At 37.2% G+C, this 11,509-nt stretch overlaps 1 protein-coding gene across 1 annotated transcript in view; it reads right to left on the bottom strand.

Annotated features, from left to right (window-relative positions):
• Positions 1 to 1,140: 1,140 nt before the first annotated feature.
• cygb2 (cytoglobin 2) overlaps positions 1,141 to 11,509 on the bottom strand; it is a 23,946-nt gene continuing 13,577 nt past the window's right edge. Inside the window, exons 2-3 of the mRNA XM_024290171.2 lie at positions 7,223 to 7,454; positions 1,141 to 3,503 (exon numbers count right to left, since the gene is read on the bottom strand). Coding sequence (XP_024145939.1) covers positions 3,339 to 3,503; positions 7,223 to 7,454 — 397 coding nt within the window. The 3' untranslated portion in view covers positions 1,141 to 3,338. The remainder of the gene's footprint in view (positions 3,504 to 7,222; positions 7,455 to 11,509) is intronic.

The raw sequence follows: 11,509 nt of genomic DNA on the forward strand, positions 1-11,509 counted from the left end.
ATGCAGCTTTTAAAGCAGCAAGCTCTGATGGAGTTTAACAAACTACCTGACAGCTCTTTAAACATCGCTTTATCGCACGCCGGCTGTGTGGTTGCTGATCGTGTCCACCCGCTGACATTCCCCGCTGCTGACAGTCCAGACCTTCAGGGCGCTCTTCAACACGACTTGTAAACATTTGTCCACACACAACACCTCAGTAAACATCAGATATCATCAGATTGGGCTGCAGGTCTCCCAAACATGAGGGTATATAATAGCCGAAACAGAGGATCTATTAACAGTCAGCAGCTCTGTTATCTTCATGCTGTAGCTTCAAACGCCCCTTTTTATGCAGCTTAGAAATCTAATCTCTCCTGTCTTTCAGTCCATGATGAGGCGTATCTAGAAGTGCCGCCGTCATGAGCCGTTCTCTTGGGTTTAAGTATCTAGAAATAACCCACATGTTCAAATGTCAACTTCCTCTTCAGGTGGTTGCTGCTAAATCTCTCACAGATGAAAGGCCGGAGTGATTGGAGCAACTGAAACAAGCAGACTTTATCATAGAAATGAGACAAAATTGGCTAAAAGGATTCGTTTTTTATTCTGTGTTTAACTTTGTTTCATCTGTTGATCCATTTTCACTGAATGTTGCTTCTTTTATTTCTAATCTTAAGAAAAATGGAGCCAGTAATTCTGTTAATGCAAGTTTCGCTTTTGTGTGGCTTAAATGTAAGGTCTTCCTCGCAGCAAAAGTTACCGTATTTTCCGGACTATAAATCGAGTTTTTTTTCTAAATTGGACAGGGGTGCAACTTTTTTGTGATTTTTTTAAACGTAAATATGGCCAAATATTCGTTATTTTCTCACTAACAACCGGTTGCCTTTTGGCGGTTGTTTCCCACTAACAACCTCAGAAAACGCAGAAGAAGTGCCGTTCAAAACAAACATGGCTGAGAATCGAGGCATTATTATTATTGGGTTTTTTTTTTCTCTCAAGCCGTCAAACTGGGTTACAAACAGACAGAAGAGCAGCTAAAAACACCGTCATTCAGATCCAGCTCCTGCAGGCTAGAAGGTAACGATAGAAAAAGACTGAAAAACCCAGACATGGAGACGTGATTATAGAAGCTTTTGTAGAGCTCTTCAAAATCAACAAACTTAACCTCTCAACATCATCCGTGCATAAACGAGATATACAGTCAAAGCCTCCATCATGTAGCGATGAGGCTAAAAAGCAGCTTCTCTAGTTTATAAACACATTTTTGGATGAATTTGACGCATGAATTGTGTTCGTGTCAAATGCAACATTACGTCGGGCTTGTTGGATTTGTTCATAAATGTTGGACTTTTCTCTTAAAAGTGCGACTTATACTCTGGTGCGACTTATAGTCTGGAAAATACTGTATATTTAAAACGGAAATTGGAACCAATATCAAACTGATTTAAATTGGAAATTGAATCTAATAGTGACTTGATTGAGTTCAGGTAACTGGCTGTGAAGCCCTGCATCAGAACGTTTCTGCAGACCAATAACTCAACCAGTACTAACGTGAGAACTTCAACACCAGAGATGACTGTTCGCTGATCATATCTTCACTAAATCAATGAAAATACTGCAGCATTACCTGCTAGAGGCTTTGTGGTGGAAGGTTCCTGGATCAAATCTCCGCTAGAATGTTTCTGAGCAGGTTTTCTTGGGTAACTCTGACTTTCTCCTGCAAGTTTGATTGGTTAATATTGAACCAATCATAAAATACTGATTAGTGTAACTGGATTTCTCCTTCTGTTTGTCTCAAAGAGACAGTTGGGCTTTTCAGAGAGTTTGTTTTTTCTCTAATAACCTTGAAAGGCAAAACGTCGATAAGAAAAGTGATCAATCCATCACACGAGCCGTCCTATTTATGTGTGTCTGTAAGGAAATATCACATTACGTGAGTCCAAACCATTGACTGTATATGAGAACTGGACTGAGTGACTCCTCCCTCCTGGCGTTCTAAACATGAAGTACCTGCTGACTCCAAGAACCCAAAATCCCATAGATGTCTCCAGAGAAATAAACAATCGGATTCCTTTTTACTAAACATTGTCCTGATAATCCTCTTTTTTATTACATGTTCTCTGTAGTTCTAGTTATTCAAGTTCTAAACTGACCAATCAGACGCCTCAATTAAAAGTAGGTAGAGCCTGCTGGCTCTCGGGGGTGTGGCCTTCTGACAAGCTCACTCCTGATTGGTCAGGAGGGGACTGAATTGATTTCATTTGGTTGGGCCACTATTTTATGATGTCACACTCACTCAGTCCAGTTCTCAGATACAGTCGATGATGCGACCCCATTGGGTACAAACCAAATACTGCGATTGGTTTTAATCTAATTTTACCGTTTCTTGGACTTTTTTTATAATTATTTTATGCACACACAGGTTAGGAAATGATCACAGTGTTTTTGTCTAAGTGGGGAAAAAACAACACAACCTTTTGCATCGTGGATCGTCGGAAACAAAAACAGGATTTTGACATTTTTAAAAAAGTTTTCATTCACGATATCCTAAAGCTGGAATCAGTTTGTGATAACATTCACTGAAGAGTATAAGAGTTCTAACAACCTATGTGCAGAAGTCCTGTCCAATCAGAAACGTCCAACTCGTGCGTTGGCAAAGATTTGCATCTGAGCGCCTGAAACCCACGGACTCTGCAGCTGCATGCACATGCACATGAAGGAAACTGTCACAGCAGTCGCTACATAAATGAAATGAAGTCAGACGAAAAAACCTGCAAGCAGCCAGAAGCAAAAGTCTGAAAGTTTCTAACTTTTGTACTGGGAGAATCTGAAAATAAGTTCATAGTCTGTAGTCAGGTTGATTTTAGTCTAGAATTTCACCATTTTTTAGGGTAAAAAAACTGATTGTAAAGGAATTCTTGCATTAAATTTGTTGAGGAAAATCACTTTAAATTCATAGTTTGTCAAACGAGGATAAACTGCACATAAAGTGGTAAATCTGTTACTCTAAGTGGTTCTTTTTTGGGGCTACAGTTTGCTTTTTAAAAATCAAAAGTCGAATGAAAGTGTCTCAAAGACTCAGCAGTTCTCTGACAGGAACACGGATCACAGCAGAAGAAGTAAACAGTCAACACCAGAGATCATCTCACAAACAGGAGCTCGTCTGACATGGGCTAAGAGTGAAGAGCAAGTTGACTTCTGGCTACATTGTTTGGTGTCCGGCTGATCTCCGCGGCGTGGAAACACCACAGCAGGTCGAGCTTAGCACCAAAATACAGAGCAGTGTTGAACGACGTCACACGACCTGCAGCGCTAAACTCCTCACTGCATTTTCCCCTCACGCGCAGCGTCTGGCCTTCTCCTCACACCGCCGAGCTGGACACCTGGAGCCAGCCCACTTCTGTGTAGGCGCCGGTCACGTGCCAGTACACCGCCGCCATCAGCTTGGTCCACACCAGCTGCACTTCTGCCGTGAAGAATTCTGGGAAGTCCTCCGAGAGCACGCTCAGCATCACGCCACTCAGGATCTGGGAGGAGAGGAGAAAGGAGCTCCATCAAATTAGGATCCACCACAAACCTGCAGGTGCAGATCAAGGTGTGTAGCATGTGTGGAGAGGTTTTGCTGCTTTCGTGTTGCATTCAAATGCTGTCACTTCTGCAGAACTTCTGGAATCTGCAGAATCCTGAAGAACACGTTCACCTTCTGCATGTGGTGTTTTATTTTGAAAATCCTGCCCAGTCTTTCCTCCTTAAAGACTTCCTGCAGCTTCTGAATGAATTTAAGATTGCATGCATGTTTGCAAACTGGATCTTCTTTTTTCCCATCCTCCCTTTCACCTGATTACCTGGATCAGGTGCTTGACTAAAACAGAAAAAGGTGGAAACAGGAAGTTTAAGAATAAACTAGAAAAGTGCTTTTTGTTCAGAGTAGTCGATGAAGACGCTGAAGCTTTTGCTGCAAATGGCGACAAAATTGACTTTAATTGCTGATGGGATTTGCTGAAAATGCAAAAGATATTTGCTAAATGTTAAATTTGTTGGAAATTTTGTTAAAGATGAAAGAGAGCTGAAGTTGGCCCAAATTTCTGACACATGTGAGGTAAAATTGCTTAAAAATCCCTAATACTGTATATTTTAGAATGCGTTTATTTCTGATTCTTTTCTGATTCTATTCAATTTTATTTCTTGTTTCTTGTAACCTCTTTCTTTTCTTCTTTCTCTTTTTTTCTTGCCTTTTGCCAGGTCACAGTTGAAAATAAGAATGCTGTTATTAATCTGTATCTTGCCAGGATAAAATAAAATAAACAAAAGTTTATCACAGTAGACAAACAATAAATCTACCGGTGTAAATAAATTCCAGATCCTAATTTAAAGCAGCAACCTGTCAGATTGATCAGTAAAAACTTAATCCTGAATCTTTGGAAAACAGAACCGACAGGATTAAAAAAGAAACAGTCTAATTACCTTTATTCAGTGGACTGAAATAACAGAGGATTTACTGTCATTAAGCGTCGTGCTGAAGATTTTCTATTCTGTATTCTATTGTTCTATTGTTCCGGCTGCTAGAACGTGGGGGGGGGGAGACTACGGCCCTAGGGCCACATGCGGCCCTTCAAACCCTTCAATCTGGCCCACCAAACTATATTAATAACCCTTTATAATGCTTTACTTACCCTGTAATTTGGGTGGGTCTTCATAGATTATGGACTACAAACACACTGACCTTTGTGTAGGTGCAGAAAGTTACTCTGCATTCATGTACTGTTGGAGATTTGTTGTTTTTCGATAATTAAAATTCTACATGAACGCAACATTTTTGCAATTGTCCCTAACGGACGTAAATTCATTGGTGCAACTGTCACTAAAATGAGAAGAAAAAACATAGTTTTTGAAGTAAAAACTAAAAAATGTTCTGTTTAGATATCAACTTTCAATCAAAATGAAAGCACGTTTTCATCCAGATTCCATGTTATTTCTTTTATGAGGTAAAAACACTCCATGGATCTACTTTTGGTCCGATGTTTCTGTCAAATTTTAGGACCCTTTTTAGCAAATGTGTCCAAAAGTTTACCTACCTATTATACAAACACTTTTTCTACAGAATAAAACAGGACAAACAGCAAACATCTTTATCACCAAAACTGAATTAAAACTCTGTCATCTGGATAAACTGCACATTCGTCTGTTTATATGACTCACAATTTGAAGTATCATATTGCAAAAGTAATCTATTACAGTTACACAATACGAAAACAAAAAAACAACACTCCTGATCAATTTGAAATAGTACACGATTAAAAACGCCACGATCATGATTAGTGGTGTAACGGATCACAAAACTCTCGGTCCGGATCGTGTCACAGCTTTAGGGTCACAGTTTGGATCCTTTTTCAGATCAGTAAAAATAAAAAAACAACAAAATAAAAGCCTTAAATGAATTTCTTGAAAAGCTTCAAAACATAAATTTGATCAAATATGTACTAATTACTACAAAGTACAAATATAAACTCACGCATATATAGAATCAAAAACCTTTGCTTGTTGAAGCCTTTTTATAAATGACACAAATGATCTTTGAACACAAACAAAATGCTAAAACTTGTAGTTTTTAATTACATTTATGTCTTGAGACGTAATCTACAAAAACTAAGAGAAAAGTATGCTTTGAATATAACAAATATATTTGGAGAAACCATTATAAAAATCTGTTTTCTACTCTTTTGAACTCACTTTTTTAATTTTAACTAAAATTGCAAGTTCATTAACTTAAAAAAGTAGGCCATTAAGAGTAATTTAAATTTGACACAAATATGACTTTTCTTTTTTAAAACAAAATCTTTGTCTTTGTGGTTTAAATATGACACAATAGAAAGGATTCACACTCACAGATTAAGCTAAATATTCTCTGGAAAACACAGTGGCACCAACAGAATATGCGTTTAATCCGAATCCTTTCAGCTCCAGAATAAAAGTCTGAACTTTTTCAGAAACAGGAAACGTGTTTTCAGCACAGCTGGCCTTCATGACTGCAGACGGCGTTCAATGGATTTGAAGAGGGACGCGCTTCCCTCTTCAGCCGGATGAAGAGGGACGCGCGCAGGAAGCCATGTTGAAGATAGGCTTTAACCATCTCATCACTCAGTTCTGTCCACCTCCATAAAACGTTTTCTTTGGAAACTGTTGCTCCATGTTGAGTTTTAAAACCAGTTTATCTATAAAACAGAAAACCTAAAGAGTGCGGAACAAATCAACAAAAATAAAACAAATTATCGCCGCATCCCTTTACCCGCCCCCGCCACCGTAATTTGACCCAACCAAGCATAAAAATCTCCCCTCCCCCGCCTCTGTCAGGCCGGTCAGAGCTGCAAGTGACAACCTGACTTAAAACCCATTTTTTCCAATATGGCTGCTTTTCTGTTGGTTTTATCTCCATAGCAACCATTTTATGTTTCGATCCCCTTGACATACCGAACAGTTTGTCGTGAGTTTCAGAAGAATCGACAAAAGTACGTTTTTGGATTTCCTTAGCAACAGGGGTTGTTTGCTAACCACGCCCACATTCCTAACATTTTTGCATCTTACATTATGTAATTTCATTCATCTCTTGCTAGGGATCCATGCATTGCATTTTCACAATAATATGTTAAAAAATATGCGAGCAAGAGCAACACTTTTGCTAGCTTGTCACGCCTTTAAAAACCAACAACTTCTAATTGCAACATTTTTTCTTCAGTATCTTCACCACAATGCTCAAGAACTTAGAATAAGGTCAAGTAAAATCCTTTGTAAGAGTTTTCTTTTACAGCTGGTACTAAAGGTGTTTTTTTTTTATTCAAGATGGCAGCCTCTTCCCAAGGTCAAAGGTCAACAACACTTCTGTGGTGGTTGTAGACTTAAGCTGGTGACATCGGGCTTCACTAAATCAGCTGCAGTTTCTCACCCTTACGTTTATTAAATGATGAAGGAAATGGATGTTATATATTAAAATCATAGACTTTATTATTTTTTATAATATTCAATCTGTGACTTCTTTGCTAAAGGCGATTTGTGAATCTCTTAAGGACATCAATATTAAAAAGGTCTTTATTTAGGTGAGAACAAAAAAATAAATAATTTTCATTATGAACTATTTATTTCTGTGTTTTATTATATCTGGAAAAATAAAAATCACGCCTGAAATAATCCAAAAATAAACTAATAATAAAGAAAGAACCAAAACACTGAGAGGAGAACATCCCCGATTTACCTTGAAGTAAATGGGTTCCACTTTGTGTTTGATGGCGTGGGCCTTCCCGACCAAGGCCAGCACTGAAGAGACTTTCTCCGGGTCTTGGAGGTTCTCCACCACCGTGTTGATGGCGTTCATCACCCTGCGGGCGTGCTGCCGGAGCTGGCTGCTCCTCTCCATCTCCTCGGGATCCTGCATGTCCTGGAACTGGCTGAAATACTGTTTGGCGGACGGGAAGTTGACAAAGAACCTGAAGAGAACAGATAGAAAACCATGAAGTGTAGAAGACAAACATTACAAGTCCTAAAGGAAGACGTGGAGCTTAATTAACTACATGCTTAACAACAAATTCTTATATTCAAGTTTATCTGCAGACTAAAACTGTCATCTCCTCCATTAGTAATGTTGACCTGTGAAGTACTCTTTCAGTCAGATATGCGGAAATACTGAAGGGGTTGCCTTTCAATCGGAACTTTTTAACTAACTTCACTTTTGTAAGTTTGTTTTTTTTTATACCTGTATCTCTTTCTTTTCTAATTAGACCTTTTCATGTATTGTAGTGGCCTGAATTCCAGAGTTCCTTGAACGCACCAGGCAGAGACGCTGGTTGGTCTTCAGTTCTGTCACTCTAGTTGGGGGTTTGTCCGGGATTTGTCCGGTGGCAAAGCGAGGGAGTTAAGACTTGGAGAGGAGCATTTTCAGTTTGTCGATGAACAGTGTTGACTAAAGAAACCACTATAAAGAACCTGAAAAAAGATGTTTTTGTTTTGTATACTCAGCACTGTTTTGTGCTTGTTTTTCTGTATCACTGATTTGACTGTGAGTTAGGAATAAGGTCAGCCTGCCAGCCAACCATCTGTCCACTATAAATACTATAAAGTACATGTGTAGTAGTTGTACATTTTATTTTGTTAGCTGTATTTTAAATAGAATAGAAGAGAAGAATAGAAAATACTTTATTAATCCCTTTGGAGGTCCTCAGGGAAATTCAAGTACCAGTGTCCGTACAGCAGTAAAAATACAAAATAAGTAAAATAGAATAACAAATGAAGTAATAAAATAAGCGAAATAAGTAAAATAGACTGAATATAGCTAAATATACAATAGAAAAAAATTATAAATAATGAAGAGAATCAACATTGCACCATACCCTGAGTGTATGTACATATTGCACTGGTAAGTATTGTTAAGAGTATTGCACATGTCTTATTGCTTGTGTGATGTTTGATGTTACAGGCTGCTATGCCCCTCCCCTCTTGACCCTCCCTCTCCCCCTCCTGCCGAATGCAGAGTTGTACAGCTTGATGGCTCGGGGGACAAAGGAGTCTCTGAGTCTGTTGGTCCTGCTCTTAGGGAGGAGCAGCCTGTTGCTGCTCAGGCTTCTCTGTTTCCCGATGACAGAATGCAGAGGGTGGCTGGTATTGTCCATTATATTATATTGTCCAAATAGAAACATTTTAGTTAAAAAATGTAAATATGTTTGAGTTTTTTTATTTTTATTTTTTTATTTTTTATTATTTTTGGGGGGGGGGTATTTATTCACTGTATGTTTCAGCATCAATCTTAGGTGAAGTTTTAATGTAATAAAATGTTTATTTATTATAAATGTTCATATTTTGTAGACAGCAGAACCTCCTTTGCGATCTCAAAGGGTAGTTAGATCAAACTGCAGTGGATGCAGTTTATTATTTTTTTAAGAATTGCACCTTCAAATTTGACAAACTGTTTATTTTTGTTGATTTTTAAATTACAATGTTTACCCAAAAGTCTTAAAATACAATTTAAATCAATTAGTGCCTGATATGCTTTATTTTTTTTATTTTTATGTATTCATTTATTTGGAGGGGGGGGGGGTATCCAACTTGCCGCATGTTCTACCATTCAATCTTAGGTGAGCTTCTGGCAAAGTAAAGTTTGCATATTTTGTAGACAGCAAAACCTCTTTTGCAATCTCAAATGTTAGTTAAGCCAAGTTGCAGTGGATGCAGCTTATTATTAGATTTTTAATTATAACTACACCTTCAAATTTTGAATTTGGGTAGCAAACTGTGCATTTTTTGTTAATTTTTAAACTACTGTTTTCCCATAAGTGTAAAAATATAATTTAAATCAATTACTGCCTGATATGTTTAATTTTCATTTATTTATTTATTCTTTTTATTTATTTATTTTTTTGGGGGGGAGGCATCCATCTTGATGCGTGTCCTACCATTCAATCTTAGGTGAGCTTCTTGCATAGTAAAGTTTGCATATTTTGTGGACAGCAAAACCTCTTTTGTAGTCTGAAAGGTTAGTTATGCCAAGTTGCAGTGGATGCAGATTATTATTAGATTTTTTTTATTATAATTACACCTTCAAATTTCATATTTGGGAAGCAAACTGCACATTTTTTTTTTATTTTTAATTTATTAAGTTTACCCAAAAGTGTAAACTTAAACCAATTCCTACCTAATATGTTTATTTATTTCTTCTGACCTTTCTTAAATTGTTATTGATTTGCTGCTAAATATTTGTTTAACACTAAAGGGTAACATTTTTAACATTTTAACCTAACAATGAAACATTCCCTCTCCAGTCTAATTCTATCCTAATTATTATTAAATGTGAAACTGTTCTTGAAAATGTGAATCAATTTGGCAGCCTTTCTTCCGTAAAGTGCAGATCGGTAAGTCGCACATCCTTTTTCCTGCCACTCAAGTGTTTAATCAGAGGAAGTTCCTGGCAGAAGCCTCTGAAGTGGTGAAGCGCCGCGAGACGCCGTAGTTAAGTCTGATCTGACGGAGTGTAATTGGAGGCAGGTGTGCTGAGAGGAGCGTCTAATTTTCATGCACATCCATCTGTATGCAGCAAGATCAGAAATAAAAAAAAGAAAAAGGCTTCATCCAAAGATGTAAATTAGGCAAATTAAAGAGATGTTTACATTTTCACATTAATCCAGCCATGTAGAGATGCTGTTTGGAAGAAGAAAATAAAAGACCCCGAGCTATGAAGTCATTCTGTTTAGTGAGGTTTTAATTGTATTAATGAATTCACTTGGAAGGAGTAAACAAAAGTCAATTCTCTGTGTTTGCTTCAAGTTTGGAAATGCGCTGCTGCTGATTTAGGCTTCACAACATGTCACTCAGGTTCATTTGTTCGACAAAAGCACACAAAGTGCTCTTCCTCTCCTCCAGGTTGGATCCTGTTCAACATCTTGAGGGGGAAAGCAGCAGCAATAACCAACTAGAAAAGTTGCATTACCTGCGATTATAAAACTGTGAATGCTTTTTGGTGAAAGTAGTCGCTGAAGATTCTGAAGCTTTTTGCTGAAAATGGTGATGCAATTTACTTTAAGTGCTGAAGGGATTTGATGAAAATGTAAAAGCTATTTGTAAAATGTTACATTTGCTAAAAAGCTGGAAATTTCTTCAAGTACAACGAAAGAGCTCTGAAGTTGACCTAAATTTCTGAAAAATTTGTCGTAAAATTACTTAAATCCCTAATACATGCCAATTTTGATAACAAATATTTAGTGTGCTGCTTAAATATGAGCTAAACTCCAAATTAGCCAAAAAGCTAACTTGTTGCCTAAATATGAGCTAAATTCCAAAGTAGCCTAAACTTCCTCAGTAAACTAAACAGTCAAAACAGTTAGCCTGCAGCGAAAATATTTTCTAAACTCAAAATTAGCATAAAAAACTCAGTAATTGCTAAATTAGCCAAAAAAGCTAGCGATTGCTTAAATACTAGCTAAACTCCAAAATATCTTCAAATCCCTTAATAAACTGAATTAGTCAAAAACATTAGCCTTTTAGTAAAATAAAAGCTTAACTCTAAATTAGCCCAAAAAACCTTTGTAGATGCCAAATTAGCGAGAAAAAAAAACTAGCTTCTTGCTTAAATAATAGCTAAATTCCAAAGTAGCCTAAAAGTCCCCACTAAACCAAACAGTTAAAAACGTTCGCCTGTTAATAAAATATTAGCTAAAAGCCAAAGTAGCCTAAAAACCTTGGTAAATGCTAAATTAGCCAACAAAGCTAGCACATTGCTTAAAAACTAGCTAAACTCCAAAATATCATAAAATTCCTCAGTAAACTAAATTAGTCAGAATCATTAGCCTGTTGCTGAAATAGAAGCTAATCTCTAAATTAGTCTGTAAAAACCTCAGTGGATAACTAATTAGCCAAAAACGTTAGCCTGTTGCTAAAATATTCACTAAACTACAAATTAGCTGAAAAAAGCTAAATTAGCCAAAAAAGCTAGCACATTATTGCTTAAATACTCGCTAAACTCCAAAAATAACCTGAAATTCCTCTGTAAACTAAA

This window comes from Oryzias melastigma, linkage group LG1, assembly GCF_002922805.2.
Source record: "Oryzias melastigma strain HK-1 linkage group LG1, ASM292280v2, whole genome shotgun sequence".
In the NCBI taxonomy this organism is placed as follows: Eukaryota; Metazoa; Chordata; class Actinopteri; order Beloniformes; family Adrianichthyidae; genus Oryzias; species Oryzias melastigma.